The sequence below is a fragment of the Saimiri boliviensis genome, chromosome 12, assembly GCF_048565385.1.
Source record: "Saimiri boliviensis isolate mSaiBol1 chromosome 12, mSaiBol1.pri, whole genome shotgun sequence".
Classification (NCBI taxonomy): domain Eukaryota; kingdom Metazoa; phylum Chordata; class Mammalia; order Primates; family Cebidae; genus Saimiri; species Saimiri boliviensis.
Genome location: NC_133460.1, coordinates 88158909 through 88183340, shown reverse-complemented (window position 1 = coordinate 88183340; position 24432 = coordinate 88158909). Strand labels below are relative to the sequence as shown.

The 24432-nt window shown below is 52.0% G+C and overlaps 1 protein-coding gene across 2 annotated transcripts in view; it reads right to left on the bottom strand.

Moving 5' to 3' along the window:
• The window catches only part of NEURL1 (neuralized E3 ubiquitin protein ligase 1), a 96119-nt gene extending 72341 nt beyond the window's left edge, over positions 1 to 23778 (bottom strand). The window contains exon 1 of one of the 2 annotated variants that reach the window (XM_010333116.3): positions 22950 to 23778. In XM_010333116.3, coding sequence (XP_010331418.1) covers positions 22950 to 23034 — 85 coding nt within the window. In that variant the 5' untranslated portion in view covers positions 23035 to 23778. The remainder of the gene's footprint in view (positions 1 to 22949) is intronic. The other variant, XM_003922230.4, reaches the window with a different exon arrangement.
• Positions 23779 to 24432: the final 654 nt, after the last annotated feature.

Below are 24432 nucleotides of genomic sequence, written 5' to 3'. Positions count from 1 at the left end.
CTAATTTCCCCAGCACCAGGGGCCTTCTACTTAGGATTCCCCAGGCCCACACTTTCTAACATCTCTCTTTCCTTTTCCAGCCCCCACTGGTCAGTTACAGCTTCCTATGCTCCAGGTGTGTGTTTCCTGTGAAAAGAGTAAGTAAGTGCAAAGTTCTTATAAAGGGTGTGAAGTGGGGAGCCTCCTCTGGAAAGAATATATAAACACACACTTGATGTCTCTTTTTTTTTTTTTTTTTTTTGAGACAGAGTCTTGCTTTGTTGCCCAGGCTGGAGTGTAATGGTGTGATCTTGGCTCACTGCAACCTCCACCTCCCAGGCTCAAGAGATTCTCCTGCCTCAGCCTCCTGAGTAGCTGGGATTACAGGCGCATGCCACCACACCTGGCTAATTTTTGTATTTTTAGTACAGATGGGGTTTCATCATGTTGGTCAGGCTGGTCTTGAACTCCCGACCTCAGGTGATCCACTCACCTCGGCCTCCCAAACTACTGGGATTACAGGCGTGAGCCACTGTGCCCAGCCTGATGCTTCTTGAGTAGAGGACTGAGATAGAGCTAAGGTCACAGGGTGGCGAGGTGGTGGGGGTGGAGGGGGCTGTCCAGAGAGAGCTCCAAGGCTGGCCTGAGGCACCTTGGGTTAAGCACACCTGGGTCAGTGGCCCCAGGCATGCATGATTCCTGCCCCACTCCTTATCCTATTTATGGGGTCCTTAGGGTCCCTGGGTTTTAAAGTCGCTGCCCCAAATTAATAGCCCAGCTAATAAGTGTCAGAGTCAATTTTTGAACCCAATATCTGCCTCTCAGGCTCACTCCCTTGCCACAGTGCCAGGTGCTACTCCCTCTGTGGCCCACCAGCCCTGCCCTCTCTGGGGAGGTGGGGCTCTGAACAAGAGGACTTTCCTAGACAAACTTTTGGGTCTGACGGACCAGACACTGAAGACTCAGGAGTCTGGAGTGAAGAAAAGCCCAGGGGTAGATGATCCAGGCTGGGGCAGAAAGGGTCAGAGAGCAGAAGCCTCATGGAGAGTCCACACCCTGTTTGACAAGGAGAGGAGCCCAGGCACAGAGAGGGATAGTAACCAGCCCAGGGACACAGTCCATGGCAGGTAAGAAACGCTCCCTGACTCAGTTCATCCAGGGGATCTCCTGGGAGAGGTACAAAAAGAAAAAGAAAAAAAAAAAAAAAAAACTGAGTATCTGGGACAGATTGGGGAGACCAAGGCCAAAATCACACTGACAGCAGAAGGGTCAGGGCCAGACCCCGCTGGCCACCTCTCCCTCTCCTCTCACCACCCCTTCCTCCTCTCCCACAGCCCTCCCCTGGCCTCCCTGACCCAGGCCTCACACTAGGCTACTCCAGAGGCCTTGGGGGATTCCCAAACTGCAGCCCACTCCAGCCAGATTCATCGGCGCCCCTGCGCTCCCACCCCCACCCTTACCAGTTCCTAGGCTAGAGGCGCCCTGGCCCCACAGTATAGAGGTCTGAGAACCAGGGGACCAGGGGCCCTGGGTTCTAGACCTCCAACTGCTTCAACTTGCCCTGTGAGTCTGGGTAGGTCCCTGGTCCTCTCTGAGCCTGTTTCTCCTCTGTGAACTGACAGAGTTGGACATGGCCCCAGACACTCTCCATCCCTGAGGCACTAGGCGTGGCTTGCGGCTGTCTGTGAACCTGGCAGGGCCCAAGATATCCCAGGGCTAGCCTCTGTGCCACCAGCACCTTGGTGACCCTTTGAGAGGCCACTCAGGCCACACCCTGGGACAAGGCCCACTGGGGCCTCCTCAAAGCCCCCAGTGCCTCCCAGTGAAAAACAATGAATTTAATTCCAAATAAGGGAACTATAGCAAAGTTGTCTGCCACAGCCCAGTTCCGGCTGGTTTATGTTAGCTGGACAAGACTAAACAGACCTTCACATTCCCAGTAGTGAGCACTAGAAATGAAAATGTGCCTGCTTGTCTCTGGAGCACAAGGGAGAGGTTGGTGCTTCCCTGAGGCCTCCCAAGAGGCTCAGCAGACCTGAGGGCTGCTGGGGAGGGCGCTGGGAAGTGAGCGAGGCTTCAGCAAGCTGCAAAGCAGGGTGGGCACCGGTTGATGGCGGCCACAGTGGTCTGGGGAGGGAGCATAAGTGGAGAGGAGCAGGGGGTCCTTTATGTCGCAGAGGTGGGAATGTGACAGGGAACCAGACAATGGAAAGGTAGAGGGAGAGAGAAAGAGACGCAGAGAAGGAGTGAGGCAGTCAGCGATGAGAAGACCCTAGGAGCCCCCACCACCTGCCTTGACTGGGAGGCCAGGAATGAGGGAAGAGGGGAGAGAAGGGACCCAGCCACTTCCTGGACAACATAGCACCTGGTTCCCAGCCCCACTCCTGCCTCCCTCTGTGTGGACACAACTAGCTTGTGATAAGAATTTAATTATTTACAAAACAGAGACAAGAAGCAAGACTGCCCTCCGGCTTTCCCACACAAGCCTCCCTCCACACATAGCTACCCTCAAGCCCAGCCCAACCCTGCGGGCATTGGGGGGACTACCAAGCACCACAGCACCCATCCTATCTCTGCTTGTTTGTTTGGTAGAGATGGTATTTCCCCATGTCACCCAGGTAGGTCTTGAACTCTTGGGCTCAGGCGATCCGCCAGCCGCAGCCTCCCACAGTGCTGGGGTTGCAGGCATGAGCCACCTCACCCAGCCACAGTTCCCATAGTAGAAACGACTAAACTAACACTGGGAGGAACAGGGAAGTGCCCAGCCCAAGGTCACCCATCTGTGGCTGGCAGAGCCAGGACCAATGGTCCCCACAGCGTCTGAGTCCTGCGAGTTGGCCCCACAGCCTCAGGCCACACTGTCACTGGTCAGCCTTGCCTCATGGCCACACACAGGTGGCTCCATCTCCTCCCTCAGCCCCTTGCCCACTCCCAAGAGAAAGCCTCTGTCTGTCCATCCAAACTTCTCCACCATTCTTCAAAGCAAACACCTCCTCCTGGAAGTTCTCCCTGATTCCATTCAGCCTAACTGACCACTCTCTCCTCTTACCTCTGACCTCCCTCTGCCCCAGTGATCAGCAGCACAAGTTCTATGCGGGCAGAACTATGTCTGTCCCCAGAGCCTGGCACAAGGCCTGACACCTGAAGAGCACCCAAAGAACATCTATGCCATCCATGAATGAATGAATGAATGAATGAGTGAATGAATGAAGCAATGGTTCCATCTTGTTCTTGTCTGGGCCCCAGAGCCTGGTATTCAGAAAACGTCATTTCAACAGAGAACTAATTGGATGTGGCTATGGCAGCCCTGAAGAGCCAGCCCATCAAAGAAAAGTTTGAATTCCCCAGAATCAGTCCATTCTTGCCTTCACTTCAAAACATAGTTGAGTGCCTACTGTGTGTGACAGGCACTGTTGGTGGTGATATAGCAGTAAGCAAAAGAGACAGTAAACGATACAGACAAGCAAACAGGCCTGGCGGCTGGTGTGATCAGTGCAAGGATGGTGGAGCCCAGGGCAGCCAGAGGGGGACAGCAGCAGCCATCTAACCCAGCCGCTGGTTGAGGAAGGCTTCCTAGAGTAGGCGAAGCTAAGCCAGGATCTGAAGGATGAGCTCAACAACGGCAACCATAGCTAATATTTATTATGCTTTTATTACTAGCCAAGCATTAACTCAAATAAGGAATTAGGGCATGGAGAAGTTAAGCTGTGAGGCCCAGGGAGCAGAGACAAAGTCCAATTCCAGAGCCTATGCCCCAGCCACAGCGCATTCTATCCTGCCTGCCTTTCCTCGTCCCTCCTTGCACCCCAGGTTCCCCCAGATGCTGCTGGGGAATTCCAGAGGCCTCTGGGCTGCACCAGCATCAGCATGTGGGTTGGGTTTCCATAGCCCAGTGGGACTCCCAGGCCTCTCAGCCTCTCAGGTTCCATGGCCAGGCCGAGAGAGGGGACCTGGGGGTCCCTGAAGACCCAGACAGAGCTACCCCTGCGTCCCCGGGACAGACTTGCTGGTGGAGAAAACTCCTCCTCTTCTCAAGTGCCTGAGTGTCCTGGGCTGCAGGGAAAGGACTCTATCCCAAAGGAGATGTTCTTTCAGAACACAGAAGAGAGTGCCCTAGAGCTGAAAAGCATCTCCCCCACACACTCCTGTCTTGTCACCTGTTTTGGTAAAACAAAGGAGGACCTCTGAGACAGGGAATCCACCTGCAGCAGGGTGAATGGGACCAAGAAGCTGAGTCAGGAGCCCCTCATTCAAAGCCCACTGGGAACGGTGTGACCAGGGCAGTGGGCATGGGAAACAGTGGTTGAGGGGGTGGGGGGCTGGAAACATCCAGGAAATAAGGCTAAGACCACCTGCCTCAGAAACTTCTAGGGGGTCTTGATCAACACCCGGAGGGAAAAGGGTTCCCCAGAGCTCAAAGCCAAGGACAAGTGGAATGGAAATTATTTTCACAGCAACTTTGGCTTGCCAAGAGAAGGATCTACCTTGGGGTTGGAAGAGAGAGAAACAGAGGAGGGGCACAGGCGACAGCCCTATATAGACACAGATGTTTCTCAGGCAGGGGTCAGCCCAGCCAGGGGTGAAGGACAGCCCCTCTGCATCCCAGCCACTCAGCAGAGCACAAGGGATCCAGCCGGGCCCCTTCCAAACCCGGCCTGCTGCATGTCTTCGCCCACTGCCTGGCCTAGGTAAGAGCTGGCCCACTAGGAAGGGGGCTGTTGGCCCAACCCGGTCCATCTCCCGCCCCGCAGAGCCACATGCCAAGCCCCAGGGACCCAGATTTAACATGTCCCACTCGATGTGTGTTCACTCTCCCCAGGGGCCACTCAGCACACGTTAAGATCCAATTGGCACTAATTGGACCAAGCTGGCAGTGCCCAGGGCATCCTGAGTCCTGTCACCATGGATTTGACTCACCAAGCAATGGCCGTGGGTGTCTACGGAGCCCACCATTAGTGTCATTTTGGGAAGCTCAAGTGAGCACGGATGGTGCTTTGTGAGTCAACATCACTGTCTGGCCAAGGCTTGCAGGCAGAGACCCAGAGCTTAGAAGTGACTTATCCACAAAGACTCTTACATCCCGGCCAGGGCAGAAGCCTGGCCTCCCAGGTGGCAGTTCAGAGGTTGCTCTACTGGCACCTTCATCTGCTGATGGCCCCAGGAAGTCTCCTCTAGAAGAGGAAGGAGGTTCTAGCTCTTTCCTTCCTCTCAGGGTACAAGACCTCCACCCTGATCATCCAACCCTGCCCGAGGGAACCTCAACCCCACCCTAGAATACTGAGCTCCAAAAGCCACAAGACTCAAAAGCAATCACAGCCGGGCGCGGTGGCTCAAGCCTGTAATCCCAGCACTTTGGGAGGCCGAGGCGGGTGGATCACGAGGTCGAGAGATCGAGACCATCCTGGTCAACATGGTGAAACCCCGTCTCTACTAAAAATACAAAAAACTAGCTGGGCGTGGTGGCGCGTGCCTGTAATCCCAGCTACTTAGGAGGCTGAGGCAGAAGAATTGCCTGAGCCCAGGAGGTGGAGGTTGCGGTGAGCCGAGATGGCGCCATTGCACTCCAGCCTGGGTAACAAGAGCGAAACTCCGTCTCAAAAAAAAAAAAAAAAAAAAAAAAAAAAGCAATCACAAATCCTGGCCCCTGAGATGGAAACCTGCTCTCCAGGAATGGAACCCTCACCTCAACCTAGAACCCATACCCACAAACAGGAACCTCAAGATCAATCCAGAATCTTGCCTGCAGAAATAGCATTTTCATCCCAAAGTACGACCTCATGCCTCAGGAATTGAGAATCTTAGCACCAGACAGAAAACTTCCACTTTCAGAACAAGTCCTGAATCTTGGCTATCCCTTCCAAAGCCGATCCGGCCTCTTCTCATACAGAAATGAGCCGCAAAGTGACATTTTGTTCAATGACAGACCACATACAAGACACTGATCCCATAAGATTATAAACTCCTATCACCCACTGAGGTTGCAGCCATGATAACATCATTGTGCAATGCACTGCATTATCCTTCTATGGTTAGAAGCCTAAATACTTACCCTTGCATTACCACTGCCTGCGGTATCCAGCATGGTAACGCCATACAGGTTTGTAGCCGAGGAGCAATAAGGCCACACCATACAGCCGAGGTGTGCAGGAGGCTACACCATCCAGGTTTGTGTAAGTGCACTCTGTGCTGACAAAATCGCCTAACAACACAATTCTCAGAATGTGTCCCCATTGTTAAGCCACACATAACTGTATTTGGTTTCCTTTTTTTTTTTTTTTTTGAGACAGAGTCTCGCTCTGTCGCCCAGGCTAGTGTGCAGCGGCACAATCTCAGCTCACTGCAACCTCCACCTCCTGGGCTCAAGCAATTCTCCTGCCTCAGCCTCCCGAGTAGCTAAGATTACAGGTGCCCACCACCACACCTGACTAATTTTTTGTATATTTAGTAGAGATGGGGTTTTGCCATGTTGGCCGGCCTGGTCTCAAACTCCTGACCTCAGATGATCCACCCGCCAAGGCCTTGTGCTAAGGAGGTGAAGCTAAGCCAAAGCCACCCAAAGTGTTGGGATTACAGGCAACAGCCACGGCGCCTGGCCCTGTATTTGGTTTCTTTAACACAACCTCAACTTGGGGGATCAGATGAGGTAACCCAAGATCCCTCAAACAGCTTCCTTCACATTGTGCAGTGAAGGAGGCACGACTCCCTCCTGCACGCAGAGCCCTAGTTTCCCGACAGGCTGCCCTCCGAGGCAGAAACCTTCATCCTGGTCCCTCACGACCTATCCCAACCGCTGCCTCCATCCCCTGGGCCCACATCAGGGTCTGCATGTCTGGCTGGTCTCCTCAGCCCCACAGATCTGCAAACGCCTGCCTCAGAAAGGGAAAAGCCCTTCTGCCCTCTCAGGCACTGGCTAAGCCCTCTCAGCCCTCAAAAGAGGGGTTTCCTGTGTGGGACTTGCGGAGGGGTGGGTGATGAAGTCTGTCCACCCAGACAGGGCTGGCCCTCCACTGAGTCCAGGGTCTGCCTTTGTCGCTGGGAGCTGGAAGAGAGGTCAGGGCGCTCAGAGGCAGAAGAGGTCCTGGCTGTATCCTGAGGCTGACAGTGGAGAATGGATGTCACCCTAATGCGGATTCAGAGAGGCCCCAGGAAGAGGCCCAGGAAGAATCTGAGCAAGATTTGGAAGATCAGACTTTCACAGTCCTGTAGCGATTCAGACTCAGTGTCCCCTCTGTAGAGTGTGCCGTGAATCCTGTCATGGGAGAGGAGGGGGGTTATGTGCTACTCAAATGTGAAGGACCTGACCCTGTGAGAAGTCCCCAGGCCCAGGGCAGAGACAAGCAGGCGTTTCCTCCTCTCCCCCTTTACCAGCTGCTGCCTGGTTCTCAGCCACTCTTCCGCATTCTGTTTTACTACAGGCCATCCATCCAGTCCCTCTTGCTTGTCCCACGTTTGACAGTTTTATAATTTAATAAGTGCTGAGCCCCAGGGTGGGGGTCTGGGGCTTTGATCTTCACTCTGGGAAAGCCAGAGCAACCTTGGCCTGTCCCAGCTGATTTATAGTTTGTGTGTGTGTGGCTGGGAACTGGCACCCACGGGGAGGAGAGCCACCTGAGAAAGCCTGGCCATAATGGGGCTGCAGATCCCTGGCAGAGAAAAAGCCAGGTGCACATCACAATGCAGGTGCTGCCTCTGCCCTTCTGGGAGCTGCCTGTGACAGGCAGAGGACACATTAATAATTGATGGTGTCCCAAGGGGTAGGGATAGAACCAGCAGCTCAGGGCCTGCCCAGCCCTGCTCACCTGTCTCTCTTCCTGGCTCCAAAACCTCACACCGTGGCAGGGGCACAGGTCCCAAGTATGCACACTCTGACCTTCCACAGAACTCCCGGGTACACGCTGACCACTGCCACAGGGTCAGGATTCAGAGACGGCAGGAGCAGCTCCCTCTCCTGGACCCTCCTGTGAACCTTTAAGTCGACCTTCTAAAGTATCTCCCGAGTCACTCTGCTTGCCTGACCGACTCTGGCAGAAGCCACACCTCTCTCCTTGCACAGAGGACTGTGGTGGACTCCTGCCTGGCCCCTCTCCTCCCCTCCCCATCTCTCGCCCCAAGAGCCTGCTAGGACATCTAAGTGATCCTGTCACTCTTCTGCTTAAAGCCCTTCAGTGGTTCCCCTCAGCATCACACTCCAAGCAGACCAGCATCTGCATCACATGTGGCACCAGCATTTGCCCCCTCAGCCATCCCTCGGGAGTCGGCTTCCAGCAGCTCCTAAGAGCATCGTCCTACAAGGTCAGAGCCTAAGGATTTTCTTACTGCCCAGTCCAATCCAGCTGTACGACCTTGGGCAGGTCACTTTCCCACTCTGGGGCCAAGGGGACCTGAGATGAGAAAACAGGTAGGGCAAAACAATCTCTGTGATATATGTGAGTTCTGATGTTTGAATCAGTGGCCACCGGCCCTTCCACCAGGCGCCAAGCACAGGCTGCCAGACCTTCTCCCCTCGGGAAGAATGTGTTTAAAGGAACATGAGCTGGAAAAGCAGGGCAACAAAAGGAAAAGAAAGCAGAAGTGGCCTGGGCACAGTGGCTCACTCCTATAATCCCAGTACTTTGGGAGGCTGAGGCAGGCAGATCACTTGATGTCAGGAGTTCGAGACCAGCCTGGCCAACATGGTAAAACCCTGTCTCTACTAAAAATACAAAAATGAGCTGGGCATGGTGGTGCACATCTGTAGTCCCAGCTACTCAGGAGGCTGAGGCATGACAATCGCTTGAACCCAGGAGGTGCAAGTTGCCGTGAGCCAAGACTGCACCACTGCACTCCAGACTGAGTGACAGAGTGAAACTCCATCTCCAATAAGAACAAAGAAAGCAGATGTGGAGGAGGAAGAGGAAGAAGGGCAGACCCTACTGCCAATACAGACAGATTGAATTGGACAAGGCGGGACCATGAGTATATCAGGGCAGAACCATGCCTAGTACTCACCTCTCAATTCTCCATACCCAGCACCATGCCTGGCTCAGAGCAGGCACCAACAAATGAAATGAATCAGCTGGAATATCCTTGCAGCCTCATTCTAACCTGATCATGAAAGAATGCTTCCTCCCCTCCCTCTCAGGGGCACCTGGACATTCATACTTGAACGCACATACTCTACACTGCCCCACGCCCTGGGGAACATCAGCCTCTCAGCAGACACCAGGCAGGGGCTGAGGCAAGCCAAGTGGGAAGGAGGAAGGTGAAAGCCAGGAGCATGTGAACCTGCCATCATCTTAATCCTAGCAATCTCCCTGTCAACGTTCCTCCTTTTCCATCCTTGCCGGAGCAGCCAGGATAGCATTGTAGGGCCACAAGGCTAAAGAAAGCCATCCAAGTAAGCCAGCAGACATAATTCCCTTCTCTCTCCCTGCATCCCAAGAACGGCCCTTTCTCCTCCCCCTGCCCTGTCCCCACACAGATAGTCTTTGTGACCAGCAATATATTTCCACAGACAGAATGAGTGAGAGGGGGGTGGGACATCTCTGAGAGGCAAGGAAGCAGCTACTTAATGATTTTCTGCTGAAAGTTCCTTGGGCAGGAGGGCGGGGGTGGCTCTGGCCAGGGCTCAGCCCCACCGTACCTAGCAGCAGCTCTGAGCCAGTCCTGCGCTCCTTCTCCTAAGAACACCCTGAATTCACGTGGCCTCCATACCCAGCTCAACTGGGGTAGTACTGCCCCCTCTAGGATGCTTTTTAAGATACAAAAGAGCTGTCTGGACACGGTGGCTCCTGCCTGTAAACCCAACTCTTTGGAAGGCTAAGGTGGGAGGATCACTTGAGGCCAGGAGTTTGAGACCAGCCTGGGCAACGTAGTGCAATCCTGTCTATTCAAAAATTTAAAAAACTAGCCAGGGCCAAGAGTGATGGCTCATGCCTGTAATCCCAACATTTTGGGTAGCCGAGGCAGGCAGATCATCTGAGGTCAGGAGTTCAAGACCAGCCTGGGCAACATGGCAAAACCCCATTACTATGAAAAAATACAAAAATTAGCCAGGCAAGGTGGTGGGCACCTGTAATCCCAGCTATTCAGGAGGCTGAGGCAGGAGAATTGCTTGAACCCAGACACAGAGATCTCAGTGAGCTGAGATGGCACCAGTGCACTCCAATCTGGGCAACAGAGCAAGACTCCGCCTCAAAAAAAAAAATAGCTTGGGCTGGTGGTTTGTGCCTGGAGACCCAGCTACTCAGGAGGCTGAGGTGGGAGCATCACCTGAGCCCAGGCGGTTGAGGCTGCAGTGAGCTAAGGTCACACCACTGCACTCCAGAGCCTGGGCAACAAAGCAAGAAGTCTCTCTCTCTCTCTTAAAAAAAAAAGAAAGTAAAGAAAAGAAAAGAAAAAATACAAGACAGCTATTATTATTTTTTTGTTGTTTTGTTCTGTTTCGTTTTTTGAGACGGAGTTTCGCTCTTGTTACCCAGGCTGGAGTGCAATGGCGCAATCTCAGCTCACCGCAACCTCTGCCTCCTGGGTTCAAGCAATTCTCCTGCCTCAGCCTCCTGAGCAGCGGGGACTACAGGCACGCGCCACCATGCCCAGCTAATTTTTGTATTTTTAGTAGAGACGGGGTTTCACCTTGTTGACCAGGATGGTCTCGATCTCTTGACTTCGTGATCCACCCGCCTCGGCCTCCCAAAGTGGAGAGCTATTATTTTTAATGGCACATTGGCATTTGGTGCGGCCAGTGGCATTTAATTGGCAGGGGCCAAGGATGAGAAATGAGTAGCTCACACCTAACATGCTAGAGCTTCCTCTCTGGGAACTGAAGCCAACCCTCCTCATTTTCAGGTCACTTCCCTAAAGAAACCTTCCCTGACCCCCAAGGCCAGGTCAAGTTCCCCCGTTACAGCTCCCTAGTTTCTCCTTCAAAGCCTTTACCCAAAGGTAATTGTTTGAGTCAGAAATTAAAGTAACAGTGGAGCAGAACAGTTAAAGGTAGTGGGGTCTCTGGCCTCCAGGAGATGGAACGTAACACGCCACCCCTTGTGGAGCGTTATCCCCCCACCCCTTAAGTGTGGGCTGCACACAGTGACTTCCTTCCAAAGAATGCAATGGAAAGGGAGGAAACTGTAACTTTAACTGCACAATGGAGAGACCTGCACTCCCTCAGCCAAGCGCTCAAGGTCGACATCAACAGCAATGAGTCATGTTGACAGCATGTGCCGTTGATATGATGCGAAATGGCACTTTACCTCTATGGTCTTTCGCTCCAAAACCTAAAACCACAATCTAATCATGAGAAGGACATGACAAAAATCCCAACAGAGGGACAGTCTACAAATACATAACCAGTCATCCTCAAAACTGTCAAGGTCATCAAAAGCAAGGAAAGTATGAGAAACTGTCACGACGGAGAGGAGCCTAAGAAAACATAACAACGGGCCGGGCACGGTGGATCACGCCTGTAATCCCAGCACTTTGGGAGGCCAAGGTGGGTGGATCACAAGGTCAGGAGTTTAAGACCAGCCTGACCAACATGGTGAAACCCCGTCTCTACTAAATATACAAAAATCAGCCGGGTGTGGTGGTACGCACCTGTAATCCCAGCTACTCAGGAGGCTGAGGCAGAAGAATCACTTGAACCCAGGAGGCAGAGGTTGCAGTGAGCCAAGATTGCGCCATTGCACTCCAGCCTGGGTGACAGAGTGAGACTCCGTATCAAAAAAAAAAAAAAAAAAAAAAAAGAACAAAGAAAACATGACAATGAAATACATTATATGGCCATTAAAACTATAATGTGGCACTCTAGATGGGGATCCTAATCCAGAAAAAGGTCATTAGGAAAAATGAGGAAAATCTGAATAAAGTGTGGACATTAATTAAAACAATATATCACCACTGTCATAAGTCTTCCACACTAATGGAAGATGTTAGTAACAGGGAAAGTGGGCTGGGCTCAATGGCTCACGCCTGTAATCCTAGCACTTTGGAAGGCCGAGGTGGGTGGATCACCTGAGGTCAGGAGTTCAAGACCAGCCTGGCCATCATGGTGAAACCCCATCTTTAAAAAAAAAAAAAAAAAGTGAGTGTGGCATATATAGAAACTCTGTGTCCTATTTTTGCAGTTATTCTGTAAATCTAATAGAATTCTAAAATTAAAAGATTATTTAAAAAAAAAGAGTGGTACCTCCAAAGTCAGAGATTTTGGTTAGAATCCCATCCAGCTCCACCTCATACCAGCCATGTGATTTTGGGTAAGTTACTTAACATCTCTAAGCCTCAGTTTATCCATCTGTAAGTGAGTTAATAATTGTACCCACTTCACATGGTTGTTTTAAGATGAAATGAGACAAAATGTGTCAAGAGCACAGCACAGGGCTGGGCACAGTGGCTCACACCTGCAATCCCAGGACTTTGGGAGGCCAAGGAGGCAGATCACTTAAGCCCAGGAATTTGAAACCAGCCTGGGCAACATGGCAAAACACCATCTCTACTAAAAATACAAAAAACTAGGCAGGGCCGGGCACAGTGGCTCACACCTGTGATCCCAGCACTTTGGGAGACCAAGGTGGGGGGATCACCTAAGGTCAGGAGTACAAGACCAGCCTGGCCAACATGGTGAAACCCCATCTCTACTAATAATACAAAAAAATTTAACCAGGTGTTGCAGTGGGCACCTGTAATCCCTGCTACTCAGGAGGCTGAGGCAGGAGAATCGCTTGATTGCAGTGAACCGAGATGGCGCCACTGCACTCCAGTCTGGACAACAGAGCGAAATTCCATCTTCAAAAAAATAAATAAATATAAAAACTAGCATACTAGTTGGGCATGATGGTACATACCTCTAGTCTCATCTACTCAGGAGACTGAGAAGGGAGGATCCACTGAGCCCGGGGGGTGAGGCTGCAGTGAGCCATGATTGCACCACTGCACTCCAGCCTGAGCAACAGAAAAAAAAAAAAAAAAAGAAAGAAAGAAAGAAAAGAAAAAGGAAGGGGGCACAGCATGGTCTCTAGCACATAAATGTTAGCAATTGTCATCTCCAGATTCATTTCTGTGCATTTGTCATTTTTATTTCCATCTGTCTTCCCCCTAAAGGCTATTCTGGAAGCAGGAAGTGGTGAGCCCTCACCTATTACGTTTCCCACCATATCCGCATGCCCAGGATGGTGTCTGGCCCATGGCTGCTGGCCCTCAGCTGATGCTTAGTACAAGTCTGTTAAACAATGAAATGAGCTCTCCTGCCCACCTCCTACCCTCCCCTATCAGTGCATCCCACGAACCCCAACTCTCATCCTCGGAGAACCTCAGTTCCCTAGCCCAGCGCCAGAGCCCCTCCTCCCCTTGGAACTATAGCTAAAGCAGAGAAAAAGCCAAGGCCTCCCACCTGCCTTCCAGTGACTCCTGCCTATTCCCTCCTCCTCCTCTATTAGCCTTTTTTCTCTGAGCTCTGCCCTCTTACCCCACCGCAAGCGTCAACACCTGCTCATTTCCCAAAGCCATGTGGGGAATGACTCCTGATAAGCATCTTTTAATAAACCCTGGAGCTGGATCTGTCATCCAGAAGCTATAGTCTCCCTCCTCCCAACCACCCTCCACCCACTCCCGCTTCCTGGGCTGGCCCATTAGCGCCTCTGGTCTGACCAGGTGGGACCCACAGGCTCCACAGGGCCTTTGGACTCTGGCTTGCTAGAAATGGCCAAAAGGCAGCCCAGGCTATTCCGGAAGCTGGACCTCCTCATGGGCCTGCCTGTCTCAGCAGCCAGGGCCAGCTCTGCCTGTGCCATCCAGCCTGATGCTGGCCAGTTCACTTCCCTCCATCCCTGAGGCAGGTTTCCCAGTCGTTACCAAGGAGATCACTTGCATCCTGCCCAGGGTTGCCAAAGCAACCGGCTCAGCATGAAGCAGCCCCTCAGCTCTAGCCCTTGGGTGTGAAGGTCCAGGAATGAGACAGGCACAGACTAACAGGAAACAGGAGGCTCTGGCATGCCCTGGGCAGTGCCTAGCTCCCACCCTCCTTCCTACCCTCACTCTTCCTCCTCCTTACTGCTTTTGCCCATCCTGCCTCCATCTTGGGCTCTGCAATTTAGAACCAATGCCTGTACCTCACCATGCACACCTTGGAAATGAGAACATGCCATCTGCTATGGACTGAATTTTACCCGACCCCCGATATTCGTATATTGAAACCTTAATGCCCAGTATGACTACTTTGGAGATAGGGCTTTTAGGAGGTAATTAAGGTAAATGCGGTCAGAGGGGTAAGGTCCTGATCTGTTAGGATTAGTGGCTTTATATAACAGGAAGAGAGAAAGATGGCTCTTGCTCTATACACACACACCAAGGACAAGCTATGTGAGGTCACAGCAAGAAGGAGCCACCTAAAAGCCAGGAAGAGGCCCCTCCCTAGAACCTGATCATATAGGCGCCTGATCTCAGAACTCTGAGAAAATACATTTCCATTTCTTTAAGCCATCCAGTCTGTATTATTTTGTTATGGCAGTACAAGCAGACTAAGACACCATCCCAGAGGGCCCAGGAAAGGAGTCCTAATATGGAGAAATTCTCCCCCAAGATCACTTTCCTCCCTGATCAGCTTTCGTGTCCTGGGCAGAAATCCCAGCCCTGCCCTTTCCCAGCTCAGCCTTTCTTGGTAGCATTCTTCCCATCCATTAGGCTCAGCTTTTTCACGTATGAAATGGGAATAATAAGAGTCTGGCACAGTGGTATGCACCTGCAGTCCCAGCTACTCAGGAGGCTGAAGCAGGAGGATCACTTGAGCACAGGAGTTCGCATCTAGCCTGAGTAACATAGAGAGACTCTGTCTCTATAATAAATAAATAATGACTAGGCACAGAGGCTCACACCTGTAATCCCAGCACTTTGGGAGGTCGAGATGGGTGGATCGCCTGAGGTCAGGAGTTTGAGACCAGCCTGGCCAACATGGTGAAACCCTGTCTCTACTAAAAGTACAAAAATTAGCTAGGCAGGCACCTGTAATCCCATCCTCTCAGGAGGCTGGGGCAGGAGAATCCCTTGAACCCAGGAGGTGGAGGTTGCAGTGAGCCGAGATCGCACCATTGCACTCCAGCCTGGGCTACAAGAGCGAAACTCCATCTCAAAATAATTAATTAATTAATTAATAATTAATAAAATGGAAATAACACCTACCTCTCTTTTATTGGGAGATGAAATGAATTTGTTTACATGAATACACCTAACATAACGTCAAGCATCATAACTTGGACTTCTTAAAAATCCTTTCGAGGCCGGGCGTGGTGGCTCAAGCCTGTAATCCCAGCACTTTGGGAGGCCGAGGCGGGTGGATCACGAGGTCGAGAGATCGAGACCATCCTGGTCAACAAGGTGAAACCCCGTCTCTACTAAAAATACAAAAAGTTAGCTGGGCATGGTGGCACGTGCCTGTAATCCCAGCTACTTAGGAGGCTGAGGCAGGAGAATTGCCTGAACCCAGGAGGCGGAGGTTGCGGTGAGCCGAGATTGCGCCATTGCACTCCAGCCTGGGTAACAAGAGCGAAACTCCGTCTGAAAAAAAAAAAAAAAAAAAAAATCCTTTCGAGTTAGGTGGAGGAGGCATGTCCAAAAATAAAAATCCTTTCATTGCTGGGTTTTTGGTTTTTTGTTTTTTCCACCTATAAGCAATGGTCCTGCTGCCCATAGATGTGGGTTGGAAATTCTTCAGACTTGCCCGTGGGAACCCAGATGAGCAGGTCAGCTTGGCTGTCATGCCCAGCCCTTTTGGCTTGGCCTAGGACAGAAGCCTGATGGCCTCTGTGAATCTCTCAGCAGCTCAAGATGCCTCATTCCCTCCTCTCTCAGCCTGCCTTCCACCGCCATTGGTGCTGTTGAAATAAAATCACTACATGCATCTTGCTCAAAAGCCATCCATGGCTCCCAATGCCTGCAGGATAAAATCTAACCTCTTCGTCCTAATATCATAGGCTCTCCGAGCTATGACCCCAGCCCACCTTCAAAGATTGACCTGTTAAACTGCACACTGGAGACCCCACATCCAGGCAAGAGGGCTGCTCGCCATCCCTAAACACACCCTGTGTTTCTGCCTCTGCCTTTGCTGCCAGCCCTTCTAGCTCCCCTCCAAATCTCCCCCATCCAACCCCGGGCTCTCCTCCTCTGAGAAACCTGGTCCCACCTCCTCCAAGCTTGCGAGTTTCACTTTGAGAAACACTGGCCCCAAAGAGCTGCAAGCTTCCTCCAAAGTGTCTGATGGATCTACTGTCTAAAACCCTGAAGAAGGCGTAAGGGGCAGAAGGCTGGGAATTCCAGACTAGCACAGCCCTCATAATGCTCTGGTTGGCCAAGGGAGAAAGTGTTAAGCACCCCATGGTGTGCCCTTTCCCCGCCCGGGGCTCTGTCCAGAGACTCACAGATTACTCCCCCATCAATGAAAGACAGAGCCCTCTCAAGCTGAATGATGCAGGGGCAGAATAACACAGTGATCACAGTCATAAACGCTGAAGTCAGAGAGCCCTGGCTTTGAATCCCAACCCCATCAATTTCTAGCTGTGTGGACTGGGATAAGTTACTTAACCTCTCTGAGCCTCTTTCACCCCATCTGTAAAACAGTGACAATGCTACCTCTTTCTGTAGGTTGCTGGGAGGGTATTAATAGAAATAATTCACACTGTAACCACCCAGTACATGGTAGCTATTGTAAATATTATTATGATAATTAACATAACAAGGTTCAAAGGTAAAACTGAACTGAAAACAAACAGGGCATGCAGGATTTGTGCTCCAGGTTCAACACGGGGCTGACGCAGCCAGTCACTCTGAGGAGGCCACCAGGCACCCCCCAGATCCGCCTGCTGCATTCCCCGGGGGTGGAGAGCCGGATGAGCTCACCTAATCTGCAAGCGTCATGACAACCAAGGAAGGAGTCCAGACAAGAGCTGAGGGAAGATCTGTGGGTTGACCAAGAAATGGAGACCTTGAATATCCCATTATGGCAACTGAGAGGGGGAGGGGTATGACGAAGATAGTACTTTGGGGGAATCACTATGGCAGCATCAAAGGAAAGACCAGAGGCAGAGTACCCAATTAGGATGGCAGCTTGGCAATATCTGGGATGAGGACCCAGGTCAGGGAAGCAGCAGAGAGAATGCAAAAGCAGAAAAATGGCTAGGGGCTGAGCATAGTGGCCCTGGCACTTTGGGAGGCCAAGCCAGGAGGCTGCCTGAGCTCAGGAGTTCCAGACCATCCTGGGCAACATGGCAAGACATTATCTCTACAAAAACCTACAAAAAGAAGCCAGGTGTGCTGCCATGTGCCTGTGGTCTCAGCTACTCAGGAGGCTGAGGCAGGAGGATCATTTGAGCCCAGGAGGTCAAGGCTGCAATAAGCCAAGCTCCCACCCCTGCACTCCAGATGACAGAGAGAGAGAGAGAGAGAGAGAGAGAGAGAGAGAGAGAGAGAGAGAGAAGAGAGGAAGGAGGGAGGGAGGGAAAAGGAAGGAAGGAGAAAGAGAGAAAGAAAGAGGGAGGGAGGAAGGGAAGGAAGAAAGGGAGAGAGGGAGGGAGGGGGAGAAAGAAAAGAAAGAAAGAGGAATAAAGAAAGAAGGAAAAGGAAGGAAGGAAGATGGAAGAAAGAAAGAAGATGAAAGAAAGAAAGAAGAAGAAAGAAAAAATAAAGAGAAAAATAGCTAAGACCTTGTCTAAGAATGAGCCTTCCCCTGACGCTACCCTCATCCCCAGAGAGTAGTGAGGAAATTCAGGGTCTACAGATGAGTTCTCATGGCTCACTCTGGCCCACCGCAAGAATCAAGACCCTTAGTCAATCTTGGAAGCTCCTCCTTCAGCCCCCAGGAGCCTCAGCCATCATAGAAAAGAGACGGGAAGCAACAGGTGTCTGGCTGGCATCACACTCAGCCAGAGCTGGAGGGGGTCAGCCTCCCTACAGCTGCTACAACCAGTGACTTTGTGAAGTATCCAATTCAAGAAACACCCCCTTTTGAAAGATGAGAGGTGTACTCTTAGGTGTATACCCAGAAGAACTCAAAACAGGTGTTCAAACAAAGACTTAGACGCAGACATTTGTAGCAGCATTATTCATGAAAACCAAAAGGTAGAAACAACCTAAAGCCCACCAACTGATGAATGGATAAGCGAAATGTGGCCTGTTCTTAACAATGGAACGTTATTCAACCACAAAGGAAAAGAGATGCACTCTACAACATGAATGAACCTTGAAAACAAACATTATGCTAAGTAAAAGAAGCTTGGCACAAGAGGACAAATACTGTATCCTTCCATATATATGACATGTCTGGGATAGGTGAGTCCATAGAGACAAAGGGTAAATTCGTGGTTGTCAGTGACTCAGGGGAAAGGGTAACAAAAGTCACTGCTTAATGGACATGGGGTTTCCTTTTGGGATGATGAAAATATCCCGGTATTAGGTAGAGGCAGTAGTTGCACAATACTGTAAATGTACTAAATGCCACTGAATTATACACTTGAAAATGGTAAATTTTAGGTTATGTAAATTTTACAATAAATTAAAAAAAAAAAAAAACAGGAAGTAGCCCATCCAATCTCCTCTATGGGTGACCACTGGGGCTGAATAGCTCTACCCATGGGCTTTCCTAGGATACCTGTCCCTCAACACTTAGCACTGAGCAGGCAGACACTCAGAAAGACCAGGGAAGGAGGAAAACCTTTCTTTATTCTCTGTATTTTTCTCCACGAAACATGAACCTCCTGCACACCCCACCCCAGTCACTCTGTGCCCCTCACCGGAAATATATACATAACTTCCATATCCATATGCTTTATATTACATGTGATATACACATATATTGTCAAGCCCCTCCCCGCCTTTACTGTCTGTGCCTTTCCCCCTTCTCCCACACCCTAGGACTCTGCTGCATCCCTTGCCATCTCTCTAGTTCCTCCAGTCACCTCCATGTCCAGCTCAGATCTTCCCCTGATGCCCCTTCTCTGACCTCTGCCCACACATCTGGGTTTCGACAGTCCAACCAAGCAAACACTTGATTCCATTCACTCCCTCATCCTTGCCTTTCGAGTAGATCTCCAGCCTGTAAAGGCCCAGAGATGTCTTACCCCTGAGCTGGGCACATGGGAGCTCCCTGGGCACTGCCTGTTGGTTCTAAGCCCAGAACTACACTAGGGACCTCTCCCTGAGCACTCCTAGACCAACGTGGTTCATAACCTGGTGGGAATTGCCAGGAGCAGAGTGGGGTCAGTGTGTTCCCAAGAAGACCAAAGTCTACCACCTGCGAGGTGATGGTGGAGTCTCAGGTCATGTCAGCCTGACAGCCAGACCAATCTTAGATCTCCAATCAGTCCCAGGGTCCCTATTATACCAGGTCCCTTCCAGTTGTTTTAATTAAAATGGTGAGGAATCAAGAGATTGCAATTACATAAAATGAGCAGAAAATCAAGACAGTCCCTCTACCCCTACTCCCAGCAAATTTCTGGATGAGGACTGATAAGAATTAGAGTAAATTCTGGCTGAGTACAGCTGTCACCCCAGCAGAACTCTGGGTTAGCAACACAGCCTATCAGGTCAACACCAACACAATTCGAATGGACTTCTGGCTGACCACTAATACATCAGAGAAGATTCGTAGGTCAATGCTGATACTTTTAGAAGGGAATTGGGAAGACACACTAAACTATTACAGAATAAAGGTGATGGCTCTATTAGGGTAGAAAGATGGGAAGAAGCCCCTAGAAGTCAAGCTGAGAAGGAGGATCAGTGGACCCCGGACGAAAGACAGAGGCAACAACTGGTGGCCTTCATGGGCACACTCTGTCCTTCATTTCAGGCTTAGTGGGAGCGGGAGTGGACTCCCCATGGCCACCTACAGTAGGCGTGTGGATAGGACCCCACTCCTGCCTTCTGCAAAAGACCTTAGCCACAGAGACCTCAGATTCCCATGATTCGAAATTTTAGATTAAAAAGGTACAATTACTGGAGGGCTCTCTGGGTTTCCATACAGTCAAGGATGGAGCAAGGCCTTCTTGGGAAGATAGTCTGCAAACATTAAGGGTCAAGTCAACTCACTGGCCCCCAGCTAACCCCTGCCCCATGAAGGACAGGGCCCAGTTTTGCCCTTTAATTTGGGCAAATCATTATTCTTTTCCCTCATTATTCTCACTTGCAGAGCAGGTTGAGCTGAATGATATTCATCGACTCATTAGGAATCTGTTTGCGATGCTCAGAAAGTCTTCGTACTTGCTAACACTGATAGCTTATTTCTGATTACAAAAATAATACTTATTATTGAAATTTTAGAAAAGAGCAAAATATAAAAAAGAAAAAATTCCATATGATCCCATACCCAGAGGAAATTACTGTTAGCCTTTTGGAAACTTTACAAGCATTTTGGCTTGTTTTGGTTTTGTTAAAGTTTTTTGCATTCATATCACTTTTTTTTTTTTTTTTTTTTTTTGAGACAGAGCTTCACTCTTGTTGCCCAGGCTGGAGTGCAATGGCACGATCTCGGCTCACCGCAACCTCCGCCTCCTGGGTTCAGGCAATTCTCCTGCCTCAGCCTCCTGAGTAGCTGGGATTACAGGCACGCGCCACCATGCCCAGCTAATTTTTTGTATCTTTAGTAGAGACGGGGTTTCACCATGTTGACCAGGATGGTCTTGATCTCTTGACCTTGTGATCCACCCGCCTCAGCCTCCCAAAGTGCTGGGATTACAGGCTTGAGCCACCGCACCCGGCTAAATTCATATCACTTTTTTTTTTTTTTTTTGAGATGGAGTTTCGCTCTTTTTACCCAGGCTGGAGTGCAATGGCGCGATCTCGGCTCACCGCAACCTCCGCCTCCTGGGTTCAAGCAATTCTCTTGCCTCAGCCTCCTGAGTAGCTGGGATTACAGGCACGTGCCACCATGCCCAGCTAATTTTTAGTATTTTTAGTAGAGACAGGGTTTCACCGTGTTGACCAGGATGGTCTCGATCTCTTGACCTTGTGATCCACCCGCCTCGGCCTCCCAAAGTGCTGGGATTTCAGGCTTGAGCCACCGTACCCGGCTCATATCACTTTTTTAACAAAATTGGGATCATACAGTCTTCACAACTTTGTATTCTGTCATTATACTGTGAGCATTTTCCCAAGTCATTAAATATTCTTCACAAATATAATTTTAAATGACTGCATAGTACTCCACCAAGAGTATACGCCATGATTACTAAGCATTTAGGTCATCTACCTCGTACAAACAACACTACCATGAACATCCTAGCCTAGTGCTCTAAGTATACGTGCCTGCATCTCCACTTCTTCGGGATCAATTCCTCTAGGTAGAATTACAAGGTCGACAAATTGATTTTTTTTTTTTTTTTTAAACAGTCTCACTCTATTGCCCAGGCTGGAGTGCAGTGGCACGATCTCGGCTCACTGCAACCTCCATCTCCGATGTTCAAGGGAGTCTCCTGCCTCTGCCTTCCAAGTAGCTGGGATCATAGGCATGCGCCACCATCCCCGGCTAATTTTTGTATTTTTAGTAGAGACAGAGTTTTGCCACGTTGGCCAGGCTGGACTGGAACTCCTGACCTCAAGTGATCCACCTGCCTCAGCCTCCCAAGGTACTAGGATTACAGGAGTGAGCCACCGCACCTGGCCAACAAATTGATATTTTTAAAGCATCTTGACATGTATTGCCATATTAATTTCCAGAAAGACACAACAAATCCATTGATTTCCCTGAGCCAAGTGAGAGCTGAAGTTCTGAAAGAGCTGGAGTATTACAATGCAGGACAATGGTCTCGTCTCTCCTCCTTTTCCCTGCTCTTAAAAGTTAAAAAAGACAGAATTCCAACTCAAAAGATAGGGGTCTACAGCCTAGTACCCAGGACCGAGGTCTGGCTGGCTTTGGGAGCCTAAAGCGAGCCTTGGTTCTCCTCATCTGTAAAATGGGTATAGTGTGATTAGCTATGCTCTGCGGACTACCCCAGGCAGTATTCATGCTCACTGAAAATGTGTTTGTGAAAGTTCGATGCTTTGTGTTAAAGGGCCCTATTATTATCCTTCTCATAACTTGAGGGGCTGAGGAAGTAGGGTGTTCTTTGTGAAAGCCCAAGGGCTTCCCTTCCTGGCTTTCAGCCATCATGCCCAGGACAAGTGCCGCTGGTTCTGAAAGAAAAGCACCTTCCTGAGGGAATTTAGTAGGGTCTGAGGGCCCAGGAGGACATAACAGCGTCTTCCAAAGGTCAGAGGCAGCATAGGAAGCTCCAAGACAAGAATGGTGGGCTGGGAACTGTGAGACTGGGCCTAGGGCCACCCTGAAGGTGCTGAGTGGATCTGAGGGGCAGGAGTAGAAAGCAAAGACATTCCTGGTAAATAAATGTCCCTCTGTTTCAAGGCTCCCAGCCCCTCTTTTCTAGGGCTCTTGACTGGATATCTGGTCTTTGGGAAAACCAGAAATCAAACTAATTCAATGGATGTAAAAAGCCAACGGCTGCAAGGACCCCAGGAACCAGCAGCTCGGACCCTTTTTTCCAGGCTGCCGTAAGCCCATCCTGAATTCTTAAAACCCTCCCATTGGAAATGCAACTAGTGCTCTCAGCCTGGTCTCCCCAGCCCTAGGCCGATGGAAAGGAGACCGAGGTGGCGCCCTGGAGAAGCTCAGCCAGCCAGACGACCCGAGCTTCCCTCCTCACTCCCCACTCCCCTATCGATCAGGCAAACGTCCTTCCCCACCTCTTCAGGCTCGCCTAGCACCACGGCCTGAGGGGACTCCAGTGACGTTCCCAGCGCCAGCAGACAGAACTGCGCAGACCCCGCGGGACGCCATCCTCCATCACCATCGCCGCCGGCTGCCCCTCACCCCCAGCCCTCTCCACCGCCAGAGGTGCAGCCCGGGCCTCCAGACACTCACAACAGGTGTCGTATGCCAGTGCTCCCCAACCACACCTCCCTGGCCCTCTACTTGCGCCCCAGTCCTCCAGCTGCGCCCGGCCGGCCGGGGAGCCTACCTTTGAGGTTCTGGGGGTGGCCCCGCGGCGCGCGGCTCGGGTTTCCTCGGGGCAGCGAGGGGATACTGGAGAAGTTGTTACCCATGGCATCCGGCCCCAGGGGGTTCGGCGCTCGCAGGTGGGGGCGAGGCCGAGCCGGCGCAGAGGTGCGGTGCGCGAGTGTGCGCGCGCCGGTGCGCGCCGCCGGGGGAGGGCCCTGCTGGGGCTGCGGCCGGGGGCGGGAAGGCCGCTCCTCTGCTTCCTCTTCGGGACTTCGCGGTCCTTCGCGGGTCCCGCCCGCCGTGGGTGCCCTGGCGCGAGCGGGCTACCTGCCTCCCATGCCCCGCGGCGGGAGCGGGGGCCACTGGCAGGCCCCTGGGCCGGGGCCGGGGGCGCCCGGGGCTCCCCGCTTCCTCCCGGGGACGCTCGGGTTCCGGCTGAGGGTGGGCGGCGCGGCGGCTCCGGCGCGCTCCCCCCGGGCCATAGAGTCAGGGCCCCCGGCGTGGGCTCTCGGCGGCTCCGAGGCAAGCTCTGTCACCGCCCCGCAGGGACGGCCGCGGCGGCGACGTGCGTGGCGCCCTCCCGCCCGCGGGTGTGCATGGAGCGGGGCTCGGCGGAGCGCGGGGCGTGCTGGGCGCTCCCACCACGGCTGGTGTCCCCCGACCGCCGCGCTCCCGCCCGCGCCGGGTCCCTCCCGCTACCGCCGCCCCCGCCCCCAGCCCCGCGCCCCGGCCGTCGCCAGGATTCCCTCTCTCCGGTTGCTATGGTGACAGCTGCGCCGGTGAATGAGCGTCTTAGTGACACGCGCGCGCCTGCTCGGCCAGATGTGGCCCCGGGACGCGCCGCGTTCCCGTAGCTGCAAGTTCTCGGCAGCGCGAGGGCGCCGGGACGCGGCGCGGGTCGGAGTAAGACCTCCGGCGAGGATGGCGGCCCCCGGGGCTGGCCTTATTCCCAGCACGGAACCGTGGAACTTGCACTTGAAAACAAGGGGAGCAGGGCCGCGAGAACGCCGAGCTCCCCGGATGCGGGGGCGGGCGAGCCAGAGCTAACGTTCGGTTTCCCAAGCCCCAGGTACCCGGCCTGGCGCACAGTGGAAAGCTCAGGGAAACACGTCAATGAGGAGCAGATGCTTGAATAAAGGAATTGAGATTAGGACCCCGGCACCTGACTCCGGCTCTCAGCCTGAGTAGGGGCGCTAGGGCAAGGGTTCAGAGCAGGAACCCCGGGCAGTCTCCCTGCTGCACGAATGCCACTGGGGGCCTTTGAATTCCCACGGACCAGACCCACAAGCCTGGGGCTCTGGCCAAGCTCAGGGAAGAGATCTCCGGGACAGGTAATCAGAAGACTACCAGCTCTGAACTGAGTGGTTCTGTCAGCTGTAACAAGGTGAGGGAGAGGAGCCTCTGTGGCCTATGGCAGTCAAAGGAGGCTTCCTGGAGGAAGGAGGCTTCTGCAAGTGCCCTGCTCATGTGGCCAGCACATTCCTGTAACTTAGCACTGCACC